This window comes from Ovis aries, chromosome 7, assembly GCF_016772045.2.
Source record: "Ovis aries strain OAR_USU_Benz2616 breed Rambouillet chromosome 7, ARS-UI_Ramb_v3.0, whole genome shotgun sequence".
Taxonomy (NCBI): domain Eukaryota; kingdom Metazoa; phylum Chordata; class Mammalia; order Artiodactyla; family Bovidae; genus Ovis; species Ovis aries.
Genome location: NC_056060.1, coordinates 25,731,720 through 25,748,289, shown reverse-complemented (window position 1 = coordinate 25,748,289; position 16,570 = coordinate 25,731,720). Strand labels below are relative to the sequence as shown.

General features: G+C 39.1%; 1 protein-coding gene across 1 annotated transcript; it reads right to left on the bottom strand.

Annotated features, from left to right (window-relative positions):
* Positions 1–14,933: 14,933 nt before the first annotated feature.
* Positions 14,934–15,863, bottom strand: LOC105613619 (olfactory receptor 4L1-like). Its single transcript, XM_027972185.2, has one exon. It carries the CDS (start codon positions 15,861–15,863, stop codon positions 14,934–14,936), a length of 930 nt encoding a protein of 309 aa, XP_027827986.2.
* Positions 15,864–16,570: the final 707 nt, after the last annotated feature.

Below are 16,570 nucleotides of genomic sequence, written 5' to 3'. Positions count from 1 at the left end.
ACTAGTGGAGGTGATGGAATTCCTGTCGAACTATTTCAAATCCTGAAAGATGATGCCGTGAAAGTGCTGCACACAATATGCCAGCAAATTTGGAAAACTCAGCAGTGGCCACAGGACTGTAAAAAGTCAGTTTTCATTCCAATCCCAAAGAAAGGCAATGCCAAAGAATGCTCAAACTACTGCACAATTGCACTCATCTCACATGCTAGTAAAGTAATGCTCAAAATTCTCCATGCCAGGCTTCAGCAATATGTGAACCATGAACTCCCTGATGTTCAAGCTGGTTTTAGAAAAGGCAGAGGAACCAGAGATCAAATTTCCAACATCTGTTGGATCATGGAAAAGGCAAGAGAATTCCAGAAAAACATCTATTTCTGCTTTATTGACTATGCCAAAGCCTTTGACAGCGTGGGTCACAATAAACTGTGGAAAATTCTGAAAGAGATGGGAATGCCAGACCACCTGACCTGCCTCTTGAGAAACCTGTATGCAGGTCAGGAAGCAACAGTTAAAACTAGACAGGGGGCAACAGACTGGTTCCAAATAGGAAAAGGAGTACATCAAGGCTGTATATTGTGACCCTGCTTATTTAACTTACATGCAGAGTACCTCATGAGAAATGCTGGGCGGGAGGAAGCACAAGCTGGAATCAAGATTTCTGGGAGAAATATCAATAACCTCAGATATGAAGATAACACCACTCTTATGGCAGAAAGTGAAGAGGAACTAAAGAGCTTCTTGATGAAAGTGAAAGATGAGAGTGAAAAAGTTGGCTTAAAGCTCAACACTCAGAAAACGAAGATCATGGCATCTGGTCCCATCACTTCATGGGAAATAGATGGGGAAACAGTGGAAACAGTGGCTGACTTTATTTTTCTCGGCTCCAAAATCACTGCAGATGGTGATTGCAGTCATGAAATTAAAAGACACTTAGTCCTTGGAAAGAAAGTTATGACAAACCTAGACAGCATATTCAAAAGCAGAGACATTACTTTGCCAACAAAGGTCCGTCTAGTCAAGCCTATGGTTTTTCCAGTGGTCATGTATGGATGTGATAGTTGGACTATAAAGACAGCTGAGCACTGAGGAATTGATGCTTTTGAACTGTGGTGTTGGAGAAGACTCTTGAGAGTCCCTTGGACTGCAAGGAGATCCAACCAGTCCATCCTAAAGAGATCAGTCCTGGGTGTTTATTGTAAGGACTGATGTTGAAGCTGAAACTCCAGTACTTTGGCCACCTGATGCGAAAAGCTGACTCACTGGAAAAGACCCTGATGCTGGGGAAGATTGAGGGCAGGAGGAGAAGGGGTTGACAGAGGATGAGATGATTGCATGGCGTCACTGACTCAATGGACATGGGTTTGGGTCGACTCCGGGAGTTGGTGATGGACAGGGAGGCCCGGCGTGCTGCAGTTCATGGGGTCTCAAAGAGCTGAATACGACTGAGTGACTGAAATGAACTGAACTACACTCTTGAATATGAAGGGTTTTCCTGGTGGCTCAGACAGTAAAAAAATCTTCCTGCAATGCAGGAGATCCTGGTTCCATCCCTCAGTCAAGATGAGCCCCTGGAGAATGAAATGGCAACCCACTCCAGTATTCTTGCCTGAAGAATCCCATGGACAGACGAGCCTGGCAGGCTGCAGTTCATAGGGTTGCAGAGAGCTGGACACTACTGAAGCGACTTCGCACTTTAATACGAACATCCCGTAGGGACTTCTCACTCTTTCAGATTTATTTAAAATCTCATTGTATTAATGGTGCGTTTTATACAGAGATTTTCTAAATACCTAGTTTGTCTACCTAACTCTACCTTGCCAGCTCCTGCTTCAACTGTCATTATGTGTGCATGTTTACATTTTCTGCCAACACTTGAACCTTGATCCCTATTCTGCGGAAAATGCCATGAGTTTCTAGGTTTTCCTTTATTTTATTTGATAGTATGAATTATTTGGATACTCAGGATTTACTTTGGAGAAGGTGATGGCACCCCACTCCATTTTCTTGCCTGGAAAATCCCATGGGCGGAGGAGCCTGGTGGGCTGCAGTCCATGGGGTCGTGAAGAGTCGGACACGACTGAGCGACTTCACTTTCACTTTTCACTTTCATGCATTGGAGAAGGAAATGGCAACCCACTCCAGTGTTCTTGCCTGGAGAATCCCAGGGACAGGGGAGCCTGGTGGGCTGCAGTCTATGGGGTCGCACAGAGTCGGACACGACTGAAGCGACTTAGCAAGCAAGCAAGCAAGCAAGCAGGATTTACTTTTCTTAATTTTAGTCATGATTCCTAATCACATCATCTATTGCCATATCTTACTTTGCAATATCATTTTAAGAATATATACCTTTTAAATTTTCATGAAAATTGTTGGTTATAATTCATTGTGAAATAGGTATGTGATTTCAAATCTTAAAATCCATAGCCTTTTCCTTTCAGCCAACACAGAATTAATTAAAATACCATTTTCAGTGTATGAACCTTGTAATGAATTAGCTCTCTGTAACATTTTCTCTTACCTGTTCTAAAGGCACAATATTAGGAGCAGCATGTTCAGGAGTTTGTTCAAAATGACAAATCTACTTTTCACTCTCTGTGAGTCCCTTCATATGATTCTGGGTACTATTTTAGGCCTGTTTTATAAAAATGTGAACCACATTGGAGGCAGATTTGTTGGATCTCTGGGAATCCAAATTTTAGTGGAAGTAGTTAAACACCGAGGCTTCTACCATAGTGTACCCAGGAAAGATGTTCACACTAATTTCTGATCCTGGAATATGAAGTCACTCTCCGGTCATTTTCTGGAGTATTCAAATTTTCCTTTATTCTCTTGAATATGAGGGGCTTCCCTGGTGGGAAGCTGGAATGATTAAAACAGGCATGAGAGTGTTGGTGGATTGTGATATAGTAAGTGTAGACAGCTTTGATTTAATACAGACTTCGTTTTCCTCACTTTACTCCCAAGAAATTTTCTTACATTCCTTCTAAGAACTCTGCAATAATTTTTGAGATGAATAATTGAAAAACCTTTCTGTCCACCAAAACCTTAATATAAAAATGGATCTACACATATTGCATAAAAGCACATCTTATGTATATGTTTACATATTCCAGAAGTAGAAATTTTAAAAAATAAAATTGAAATAAATTATGTTAAATTATTTAAAATTGATCAAGAGTCAGACACGACTGAGCGACTGAACTGAACTGATATGCACATCATATAGAAATGATGCTAAAGCTGAAACTCCAGTACTTGGGCCACCTCATGCGAAGAGTTGACTCACTGGAAAAGACTCTGATGCTGGGAGGGATTGGGGGCAGGAGGAGAAGGGGACGACAGAGGATGAGATGGCTGGATGGCATCACTGACTCGACGGACGTGAGTCTGAATGAACTCTGGGAGTTGGTGATGGACAGGGAGGCCTGGCGTGCTGCGATTCATGGGGTCGCAAAGAGTTGGACACAACTGAGCAACTGAACTGACCTGAACTGAATGATATTTCTGCTTTAAGCTAACTAAAATATAGTTATTTTCATTATCCAGGTATCTTTCTATGAGATTTTGAGAGAATATTTGTACTTGGCACAAAATAGTTTCATAATCATTTCTGGTGCTGCCATGTTGTGTGCTCGGTTGTGCCTGACTCTGTGACCCCATGGACTGTATGCTACCAGGCTTCTCTGTCCGTGGAATCTTCCAGGCAAGAATACTGAAGTGGGTGCCATTTCCTACTCGGGGATCTCCCAGACCCAGGGATCCAACCCGCATCTCTTGCTTTGACAGGGGGATTCTTAACACTGTGCCACCTAGGAAACCCTTTCATAATCATTATCCTTTTAAAAATAAAATATAATAAGTTCTTGTTTGGTAAGTTGTTCCTTTTACTAAAGTAATCTTATTGATATTTCTGGTATACTCTGCAACACAGGCTTCAAAGTCTGTTTCGATAACTTGACAACAAGGGATGCTCTGAATAACTTTTGAATTGGTTGACATCTCTGTTCCTTATCTCCAAATCTTTATTTCATTCTAGTCAAATTCATCATTTAACCCATGGTTTAATATAGAGTTTTTGCATGCTGCTGCTGCTGCTAAGTCACTTCAGTCATGTCCGACTCTGTGCAACCCCATAGACAGCAGCCAACTAGGCTCCTCTGTCCCTGGGGTTCAGCAGGCAAGAACACTGGAGTGGGTTGCCATTTCCTTCTCTAATGCATGAAAGTGAAAAGTGAGAGTGAAGTCTCTCAGTCGTGCCCGACTCTTAGAGACCCCATGGACTATAGCCTACCAGGCTCCTCTGTCCATGGGATTTTTCCAGGCAAGAGTATTGGAGTGGGGTGCCATTGCCTTCTCAAGAATTTTTGCATAGATATTGCTTTTTTGCAAGAGTCATTGTGGTTGATGGGAATTTCTCATATACAGATGTTAAAATCTCCCATAGTCTTACAATGAGCAAAATTCCTTTCAACAAGACTTAATTTATTCTATCACTATATTTGCAAGCATTAGAAATGGTTTGTGTGTACCTTTCCATGGTGTTTGCTGATAAAGAATGCATTTTATTTATTGTCATATTGTTCATCTTACCCATTTTTACAGAATAGCAGAAAAACAAGTATTTTCTCAGTGAAATATGGCTTTGTTAATTTGCTATTAATAAGAAACATTCTAAAACACTTTTTATTATATTAAGTGAAAAATTTAAAGCCTTCCATTGATTACTATATGACTGTTAATATTCTAAAGAAAATTATCAGTAGTTACATTATGGCATTATTGGAAAAGGTGTTTGATATATTTTATTTTTTAATTTTTTTTGTTTGTTTGATATATCTTAAATCTTCTTATGTTTATTGAGACTTTTTTTAATTTTTTTTTAATTTTAAAATCTTTAATTCTTACATGCATTCCCAAACATAAACCCCCCTCCCACCTCCCTCCCCATAACATCTCTCTGGGTCATCCCCATGCACCAGCCCCAAGATGCTGCATCCTGCGTCAGACATAGACTGGCGATTCAATTCACATGATAGTATACATGTTAGAATGTCATTCTCCCAAATCATCCCACCCTCTCCCTCTCCCTCTGAGTCCAAAAGTCCATTATACTCATCTGTGTCTCTTTCCCTGTCTTGCATACAGGGTCGTCATTGCCATCTTCCTAAATTCCATATATATGTGTTAGTATACTGTATTGGTGTTTTTCTTTCTGGCTTACTTCACTCTGTATAATCGGCTCCAGTTTCATCCATCTCATCAGAACTGATTCAAATGAATTCTTTTTTACGGCTGAGTAATACTCCATTGTGTATATGTACCACAGCTTTCTTATCCATTCATCTGCTGATGGACATCTAGGTTGTTTCCATGTCCTGGCTATTATAAACAGTGCTGCGATGAACATTGGGGTACATGTGTCTCTTTCAATTCTGGTTTCCTCGGTGTGTATGCCCAGAAGTGGGATTGCTGGGTCACAAGGTAGTTCTATTTGCAATTTTTTAAGGAATCTCCACACTGTTCTCCATAGTGGCTGTACTAGTTTGCATTCCCACCAACAGTGTAGGAGGGTTCCCTTTTCTCCACACCCTCTCCAGCATTTATTGCTTGCAGATTTTTGGATCGCAGCCATTCTGACTGGTGTGAAGTGGTACCTCATTGTGGTTTTGATTTGCATTTCTCTAATAATGAGTGATGTTGAGCATCTTTTCATGTGTTTGTTAGCCATCCATATGTCTTCTTTGGAGAAATGTCTATTTAGTTCTTTGGCCCATTTTTTGATTGGGTCGTTTATTTTTCTGGAATTGAGCTGCATAAGTTGCTTGTATATTTTTGAGATTAGTTGTTTGTCAGTTGCTTCATTTGCTATTATTTTCTATTGCCTAACTTGATATCTACCCTAGAGAGTGTTTATGTGAAATTGAAAAAATATATATTCTATTGATCTTGGATGGAATGTTCAATAAATATCTGTTAAGTTTTTCTGTTCTAATTTGTCATTAAAGACCAATATTTCTTTATGATTTTCTGTCTGGAAGAAAATCCACTGACATAAGTAGTGTGTTAAAGGCCCCCTACCATTATTGTACTGTCCTTTTAGTCTGTTATTATTTGCTTTACGTATTTAGAAGTTCCTATGCTGAGTGCATAAGTACTTACAAGTGCTATTTCTATTTTGAAAAATAAATGATTTTCATTTTTACAAGATGTAATACTAGTCAATCTTGTTTATATCCAGGTTAGCAAATAAGGCATGAATAGCTGCAAAGAGATTTTAATATTTTAGTAAATTCACAGAGTACTTGATATTGTAACACAACTTGTAGCTTAAAATTGTATTTCATTTAAGCATAAATTTCTGATATTTAAAGCAGAAGATAACCAGCAGCTTAGAAAATAACAGAGAAGAAACCAAAAAAAGAAAAATTTAAATGAGAGACAGGAGACATAGAAGGGCTACTTGGTAAGTTTGGTGTCTCAGCGGCAAGTTTAGTGGATGACTTGAAGGCAGAAACACAAAATATAAAAACACCTAAAAAAAAAAAAAAAGACCTGAAAAAAAAAAAAAAAAGCAGCCATGAGGTTGTTCTCTGATACCTGTTTGTCCTGCATTACCCTGCTTTTTCAAAGCTTCTGCTCCAGCCATGTCTTCCATGATTCAGGCTTACTCGTTGTTTCCTAGCATTCCAGAAACTTATTTCTCTTTCTTCTATTTTAGTTCCTAAATTTATGTTATTTTAAACTTAGAAATATTTTATTACTCTGCAATTATTTGCTTGTTCTTGTTTATTCCTAGCTGAAAGTTTTGAAGAAAATATTCCTCTGTAGTAGCATTCAGTTCAGTTCAGTCACTCAGTTGTGTCCGACCCTTGGCAACCCCATGAATCGCAGCACGCCAGGCCTCCCTGTCCATCACCAACTCCCAGAGTTCACTGACTCACGTCCATCGAGTCAGTGATACCATCCAACCATCTCATCCTCTGTCATCCCCTTCTCTTCCTGCCCTCAATCCTTCCCAGCATCGGAGTCTTTTCCAATGAGTCAACTCTTTGCATGAGGTGGCCAAAGTACTGGAGTTTCAGCTTTAGCATCATTCCTTCCAAAGAAATCCCAGGGCTGATCTCCTTCAGAATGGACTGGTTGGATCTCCTTGCAGTCCAAGGGACTCTCAAGAGTCTTCTCCAACACCACAGTTCAAAAGCATCAATTCTTCGGTGCTCAGCTTTCTTCACAATCCAACTCTCACATCCATACATGACCACTGAAAAAACCATAGCCTTGACTAGTAGCATTCCACTGGTTCAATTCAGTTCCATTACTCAGTCATGTCTGACTCTGCAACCTCATGGACTGCAGCACTCCAGGCTTCTCTGTCCATCACCAACTCCTGAAGCCTGTTCATGTCCATCAACTTGGTCATGCCATCCAATCATCTCATCCTCTGTCATCCCCTTCTCCTGCCTTCAATCTTTCCCAGCATCAGGGTCTTTTCCAATGAGTCAGGTCTTCACATCAGGTGGCCAAAGTATTGGAGTTTCAGCTTCAGCATCAGTCCTTCCAGTGAATATTGAAGACTGATTTCCTTTAGGATGGACTGGTTGGATCTCCTGGCTGTCCAAAGGACCCTCAAGAGTTTTCTCCAACACCACAGTTCAAAAGCATCAATTGTTTGGCACTCAGCCTTCTTTATGGTCCACCTCTCGCACCTGTACATGACCTACTGGAAAAACCATGGCTTTGACTATATGGACCTTTGTCGGCAAAGTGATGTCTCTGCTTTATAATAAAACTGTCTAGGTTTTGTTGTAGCTTTTCTTTCAAGGAGCAAGCGCTTTTTTATTTTGTGGCTGCAGTCACCATCCACAGTGATATTGGAGCCCAATAAAATAAAGTGTCTCACTGTTTCCATTGTTTCCCCATCTATTTGCCATGAAGTGATGGGACTGGATGCCATGATCTTAGTTTTTTGAATGCTGAATTTTAGGCCAGCTTTTTCACTGTCCTCTTTCATCCTCATCAAGAGGATGTTTAGTTCCTCTTGCTTCCTGATATTAGAGTGACTATCATCTGCATTTCTGAGGTTGTTATTTCTCCCAGCAATCTTGATTCCAGCCTGTGAGTCATCCAGCCTGGCATTTATTCTGCATAGAAGTTAAATAAGCAGGATGACAGTATACAGCCTTCACATATTCTGTTCCAAGTTTTGAACCAATCAGCTGTTCCATGTAAGGTTAGAAATACTGCTTCTTGTCCTGCATACAAGTTTCTCAGAAGACAGGTAAGGTGATCTGTTATTCTCATCTCTTTAAGAATTCTCCACAGTTTTGTTGTGATCCACATGGTCAAAGGCTTGTATTGAGGAAATAAGCAGATCATCAAAGGAGATAATTCAGTATAAAAAAAGAACCCTATATACCACCATTCATCATTGGATCTTGATTGCCAACTATGTTCTCAATTAATAACTTGATACTTTAAAATAAATGGAACCCTGGGATACTTCTTGTTAAACAGTCAAAGAAAAAGATTGAAGCTCTCTCTCATCATATAAAATAGCCCATGTCTTTGGTGACTAATTTTCTTCAGTTTGAACTGAGAAGTTCATATATACATACTAATATAATCTAAAAGTTAAATGTTCTAAACTATGTTTTAATTTATAAAAGATGGTCACTTATGGTGCTCTTAGTGCTTGGGAAAAGGAAAGAATAAGGCAATAAGTAATTTACTAGTGAATTACATCTATTTTTCTGAAAAAAATAGAAAACTTGAAAAGCTATTAATTTTAGTGCACTACTAGTTTAATTTTAACATAATAGGAAAAATTAGAGACAAATATAGCATATGAAAATGCCAAAAAGTAGAGAATATAAAAAAGCAATAAAATATCTATTAGGACCAGTAAAACCAGAGCTCCTCTCTGCCATGCCTACTTTTACCTTGGAAAATGAATTAGACATTGGCTTTAAGAGCTTATAGCTATATGGAATTTAGGAAGATGGCAATGACGACCCTGTATACAAGACAGGGAAAGAGACACAGATGTGTATAACGGACTTTTTGGACTCAGAGGGAGAGGGAGAGGGTGGGATGATTTGGGAGAATGACATTCTAACATGTATACTATCATGTGACTCGAATCGCCAGTCTATGTCTGACGCAGGATGCAGCATGCTTGGGGCTGGTGCATGGGGATGACCCAGAAAGATGTTATGGGGAGGGAGGTGGGAGGGGGGTTCATGTTTGGGAATGCATGTAAGAATTAAAGATTTTAAAATTTAAAAATAAAAAATAAAAAATGAAAAAAAAAAAGAAATTAAAAAAAAATGAAAAAAAAAAAAAAAGAGCTTATAGCTGCATCCCAGGAGAAGGAGAAAAAGGGTTTTGGTAAGAAAACAAATCAAGATATTACTCTATTATAATTAATATTATTTCCATAAAGCACTCTCAAATTTTCTTTTATTAACTATTGAAAGAATACCATACCCAATAACTTTATTTGATATTTTTGCTATTTTTTAAAGCCAATCTTTAAATTCTGTTATCTACATGATAAATAATTTATAGATGTTAAGATGAACAAATCTTAAATGTGTAGTTTGAAAATTTTGTTTTCCTTTTGCAGGCATCTATGAAACTACCACACTTGTCAAATTTCTAAATATTTTTCTCACACCAAAAATTTCCCTTCGACTGCTCTGCAATAAACATTCACCAGCAGAGATAAGGACTATTCTCATTTCTCTCACGTAATATCAGTTTTGTCTATTGCTGAATTTCTTTTAAATAAAATCTTACAATGTGTATGCTTTTGAGTATCTTCTCTCTAAATAACAGTCTTTAAGAGATGTATCCAGAGTGTTTAATGTACAAGTTTGAAAATTTTTAAATGTATTACCGAGTTTTATTCCACTGTGTGAATGTACTATGAATGTAACCTCATCTTGGTATCCATTTCTCGGAAGACCTAAATTAACATAGTTGGTACCAGGAGTGGTCTGAGAAACAGATGAAAATGGGGATTTGTAGCTGGCTCATCACCTGGTGGCCAATAAGATTCCACTGCAAATGGTAGGGTTCCCACGTGGCTCAGTGATAAAGAATCCACCTGCCAATGTAGGAGACACAGGCTCAATTCCTGGCTCAGGATGATCTCCTGCAGGAGGAAATGGCAACCCACTCCAGTATTCTTGCCTGGAAATTTACATGGACAGAAGAGCCTGGCAGGCTAGAGTCCATGGGGTCGTAAAGAATTGGCTATGACTTAGTGAGTGAGCATGCATTCACACAAGTGGTAGATGGGACCCAGGTCCTGGCTTAGTGTAGTTGGCTGATGGCTAAATATTTCATGGGTGGTGATCTGGGAATACAGCCTGTTGGAAAGGAATGCTATCACAGGTGAATGATTCTTTTATTTGAAAGAAAGAGAAGAGAAGTTCCTACAAAGAGAGCAGTTGTTTGCTTATTGTAAGTTGTATCGATGCCTTGAAATAAAAAGAAATTGAAAGCCATTAATTAGCAGACGTTAAAGGTTAGGTATTTAAAAGATTTAAAAACTCTTTGGTAGTTTTCAAAGAGTTCCTTGTCTCCTGATTAAGTAGACACAGACAAGCAAGACTCTGAAGATCTAACAGTTGCACAAGTATACCTATAGAAGATTCTTCATCTTTGAAACTGTTAGTTACTCAGTAGTGTCTGACTCTGCAACCCCATGGACTGTTGCCTGCCAGGCTCCTCTGCCCGTGGAATTCTCTAGGCAAGAATACTGAAGTGTGTTGCCATTCCCTTCTCTAGGGGATCTTCCACAGCTACAGAGATCCAAACAAGTGCAAACACTCTAGGCATATGTGTCATGATAAGGTCAGAGCACTGGTAGGGAAAAATTTAGAACCCTGAAATATGGAATGAGTACATCTGGATAAATGCCCTGGCAGACTTTAGCTCTACAGACTCGTCAACATCAGTAAGAACTTGAACTTTCTCCTGCTCAAGGAGCTTCAGAGGCCTCGCTTCTGCAAGGAAATAGGTCATCTTTTAGGCTAACTTCCTCTTGTACATAATAACTAGAGTAGAAGCCCAGCATAATCCCTGGGATATGCTGGGCCTGAAAAAAATGAAAGAGACTATATACTAAAGTAATTGTGACATTTAACTGTCCTGTTCTGGCAGGAGCCATGAGACTATTATTGAAGGGAGTATTCATGCATTGTTCGCTTCATTCCAAAGGGAATCTTTATGACAGTTATTTTTAATTCTCAGTCAGGTAAATCATGAACTCCGTTTCATTACTGTCAGTTTCTGGAGATTTACCTTGCTTATTTATTTAGAACATCTTTGCCTGGTTCTCTGTTGATGCTCTGTGTTGGTCTCTAAACATTACACCATGCAGGCACCTCTGCCAGTCTTCACAGATTGGCCTTGTAGAGGAGGGGGTCCTCACCAATAAACCTGAACAGAGGTTCTGGAGACCTCTGCCGATGGTTTCCCACCTCAGGAGGAAGCATTCCTCTTGGCAGTGATTTTTGTTTTCTCACTCTGTGGACAGATTGTGGTGGGGTATGTGGTGAAGCTCTGGCATCTAGAAACCCAAACTGCCAACCCAGTTGTCCCCCAGCATCTGGACTCTATCAGAACCATCACAGCCCCTGCCTGGTGAGATAAGTACTAGTTCTTTGAGAATCTTCTGTGAAGTCTGGATGCTAGATCCATAAATTGACTCTTTTCCTTTACAGGTGGAAGCTGAGAGCTGGAATTTTTTATCCACTCATTCTGTGCTGAGTTATGGAGAATCAATTATAGCTGGCCCAGCTAACTGCCTCTGTCTTCCCCCAGACAGCCAGACTGTGACAGACCTGTCAGAGCTCCAAGACTAGCAAGACTTGAATCTCCTTGCCTGATTTGGTGAGTCTAATTTTTCATCCCCCAGGGGTAAAAGAGACTTTCAATTGGTTTCAAAGTTCTCACAAAGAAAATCTATCACAAATTGCTATTAAATTGGTGTGTTTGTTGGAGAGCAATGGTCCAGGGATTCCTCCTCTCACGTTGCTCATGTCACTCTTAGCATCAAGAAGTGAGGTAAGCTGTGATGTGAATGAGTCTTGAAAACATCCAAGAGGCTAAAAAGACCACATCCTTGCTTCCCTCTCACTCCTGGCTCTAGGCAACCATTAGTCCACTTTCTACTTCTAAGGTTTTGCCTATAAAGGACATTTCATACAAATGGACTCATGTAAGGTGTAGTTTTTAGCGACTCATTTCTTTAACTTAGCCAAGTGTTTTCAAGATTCATACATAGTGCAGCATATACCGTGGTGTTGGAGAAGACTCTTGAGAGTCCCTTGGACTGCAAGGAGATCCAACCAGTCCATTCTGAAGGAGATCAGCCCTGGGATTGCTTTGGAAGGAATGATGCTAAAGATGAAACTCCAGAACTTTGGCCACCTCATGCAAAGAGTTAACTCATTAGAAAAGACTCTGATGCTGGGAAGGATTGGGGGCAGGAGAAGGGGATGACAGAGGATGAGATGGCTGGATGGTATCACTGACTCGATGGATGTGAGTCTGAGTGAACTTCCGGAGTTGGTGATGGACAGGGAGGGTGGCGTACTGCAATTCATGGGGTCGCAAAAAGTCAGACACGACTGAGCAACTGAACTGAACTGTAGCATATACCAGTACCTGATTCATTTTTATTGCCAAATAATATTCCATTGTATGGATATAACATGTTTTATTTATCCATTCATTAGTTGAAGAACATTTGGGTTGTTTTAACATTTTTACTAGTATGATGAAAGTTGCTACCATCATTTTATTATAAATTTGGGGGTGTACATGTGCCTTAATTTCTCTCGAGGGTGTATTTGAAATGAAGTAACTAGGGCAAGTGGAGAGTGAAAAAGTTGGCTTAATGCTCAACATTCAAAAAGTGATCATGGCATCTGGTCCCATCACTTCATGGGAAATAGATGGGGAAACAGTGGAAACAGTGTCAGACTTTATTTTGAGGGGCTCCAAAATCACTGCAGATGGTGACTGCAGCCATGAAATTAAAAGACGCTTACTCCTTGGAAGAAAAGTTATGACCAACCTAGATAGCATGTTGAAAAGCAGAGACATTACTTTGCCAACAAAGGTCCGTCTAGTCAGGGCTATGATTTTTCCAGTGGTCATGTATGGATGTGAGAGTTGGACTGTGAAGAAAGCTGAGCACCGAAGAATTGATGCTTTTGAACTGTGGTGTTGGAGAAGATTCTTGAGAGTCCCCTGGACTTCAAGGAGATCCAACCAGTCCATTCTGAAGGAGATCAGCCCTGGGATTTCTTTGGAGGGAATGATGCTGAAGCTGAAACTCCAGTACTTTGGCCACCTCATGCGAAGAGTGGACTCATTGGAAAAGACTGATGCTGGGAGGGATTGGGGGCAGGAGGAGAAGGGGACGACAGAGGATGAGATGGCTGGATGGCATCACTGACTCTATGGACGTGAGTCTGCGTGAACTCTGGGAGTTGGTGATGGACAGGGAGGCCTGGCGTGCTGTGACTCATGGGGTTGCAAAGAGTCCGACACGACTGAGCGACTGAACTGAACTGCACTGAACTGAACTAGGGCACATGGTAATTCTATATTTAACATTTTTGAGGAACTGCCAAAATTCTCTCCAAAATGGTTACACCATTTTGTATTCCGTCAGCAGTATATGAGGGTTCCAATTATTCTACTTCCTTGTCAACCCTTGTTATTTGTCACCTTTTTGATTATAGCCATCTTTGAGAAATAATCATAATTTTTATGGGACAATTTTAGGTATAGTATAAATATGTTTCACTGGTAATTTTTTATGAGCATTCTGGTCAATAATATGTTTAGGTTATTTTGACATTTGTGAACTACTAAGCATGAATTTAGCGTGTCATACAGTTTAAAGAAACAGGCTACCAACATGCTGTAAAGAATCCAAGCAATGTGTTTTAACAGCATCACTCTGGATGAACTTGAGGATACACTGAATGGAGAAAAAAGTCTATATGCTTCTTTAGGATTAACTTCAAAACTATTGCCTAGAACAAGAAGAAATATTTAGTCTCTTGAATTGGGGAAGAATACTTAAGATTAGCCATCAATAAGTTTAGGATTCTGAATTCAGCAAGAAATGCCCCCTACCCCTTAACACTAACAAGCAAATGTTAATTTGCTTATAATTGCAATAAAAATTGCAAGCTTAACAAAGACAATTAAACCATAGTTTAAGCACTTGGAAAAAACAAGTTACGTGGTATATTACATAAAATTTAAAAAGTGTGCTACTACTTTTATTTCCTTAGGTTTGAAAGTCAACTGTGTATACAGATGGAATTTCTTAGAGCATTTGATTTCAAGGCTGCTCTGTGCAGTTCTATTGAAATTGCGCTTCTATTTGTTTTTCCCTTTGGCATATTATGTTCAATCTAGAATTTTATATTTATGATTCTGTCAAATATAATTTTTTAATCTTACATTTTCTCTCATTGGTTCAAATTCTTTCAATCATTATTTGTTCAGGGTGTCTCATTTAATGATAATATAAATGACTGTCATTTGTATAAATGACTGAGAATAAATGATAGTATTATGACTGTCATTAACAACCCATTTCAATTGAAGTAATCTCTTAACAGTAATCACTGTGTTTTTATATTTATTTCTTCACTAACAAATATATTGCCTGTATCATAAAGTATTTAATGATTTTTATATGTCTGTTTTGCTGAGATCACTAATTATCATATGTTATAACAGCACTGTATAAATTTAAAATATATTATCATTAATTTTTATGCATCAGTTATGATTCTAAAATAAAAGAGTAAAACCATGTATTGCATATATATTCAAATTATATTTGCATTATATTTGAAAGCTGGATTACTTACACAGTCTAAAATCTAAAAGTTCTATGTGGAGCTAACATTTTGGAACCTTAGTTTTTTCATGGCCTCTTGCATTTTCTGATTTCTCAAGGTGTAAATAATAGGATTCAATAAGGGTGTGATAACAGTGTAAAATACAGCAAGCACTTTATTTCTGGCAAAACTCTTGAAAGGCCAGGCATAGATGAAGATACACGGCCCAAAGAACAGACTGACCACAGTGATGTGGGCAGACAGTGTGGACAGAGCTTTGGAGAGGCCTCCAGATGACCTTCGTTGCACAGTGGCCAGGATGACCGTGTAGGAGACAAGCAGGAGGAGGAAACACATGAGGGACAACAGCCCGCTGTCAGCAATGACAAATAGTTCCAGGGTGTATGTCTCTACACACGCAAGCTTAATTACAAGGGGAAGGTCACAGAATATACTGTCTATGACGTGGGGGCCACAGAAAGGCAGGTTTACAGTTAATACCATCTGACTCATGGTGTGTGTAAAACCAATTGTCCATGAGAGTATAACAAACCCATTCAGCAACCTGTGGTTCATGATTTTCCTGTAATGCAGGGGTTTACATACGGCCACATATCTGTCAAAAGCCATGGCTACCAGCAGAGTCATCTCAGCACCTCCAAACAAGTGCATAAAGAACATCTGGGCCATGCATCCCCATACAGAGATGGTCTTGTGTTCAGTGAGCAAGTCTCTGATCATCTTGGGTGTGGTGACCGTGGAGAGACACATGTCCAAACAGGAGAGGTTTCCAAGGAGGAAGTACATGGGAGAATGAAGGGTGGGACTGCATGTCACTGTGACCATAATGAGAGCGTTTCCCAGCACAGTAGCCCCATAGATCAAGGAGAATGTCACGAAGAAGACAATCTGAAGTCCCCATCCTGCAGAAAATCCTTGTAAAATAAACTCAGTCACTACAGATCCATTTTTCAGATCCATTTACTCAACTCAGGAAGATTCTAGATGTTCTTTATATACAAAGAGAATTTTTTTAAGAAAGCCACAGTTAGCACTGACATGGGGTCGCAGAGTCAAACACGACTTATCAAATGAACTTCAACAAAAACACCAACATTTTTTGATTTCTATTTGATGAGTAACTATTGGTGCTATGAGAATAGATAGTCTTAAATCTCAGATCTTAATTGGAGATGTTTTCTCAAAACCTTTTATCATCATTGTTCACAGTGAAAAGTTTGTGTGTTTTGTGCAAACTTTTGGTATGTCGTGGTTTAGAAGTAAATAGTGAAATGATTCAATCCTAATGTATAGATATTGCTTTGTTGCAATATATCACACTAAATTTTCTTTGCTGAGCTTTTTAGATGTCATTCTTAGGATGTAGAGTGATCAAAATTAATTATAATTATATGATCACTACGTGATAAGCTGTGTTGTATTTCACATATGTTAACAAGCTTTACTGTTATGGGCATAACAATCCCATTATTATAATTATCCTAATTTTGTTTTAAAGGAAACTTGGCATAGATGTTTTAAATGACTTACTCACACCAGTATCTGGGCTTATAGCAAAGCACCATATTTCCTCCAAACATAAAGGAATGTATATTTATGGTCAGATTATTAAATATTGATTGAATTAACATGTTCCATTTATATGAGCATAACAGATATGATTCAAC

Coding starts and splice junctions, on each gene's coding strand:
- LOC105613619 (XM_027972185.2), bottom strand. CDS start 15,863: ATGGATCTGAAAAATGGATCTGTAGTGACTGAGTTTATTTTACAAGGA.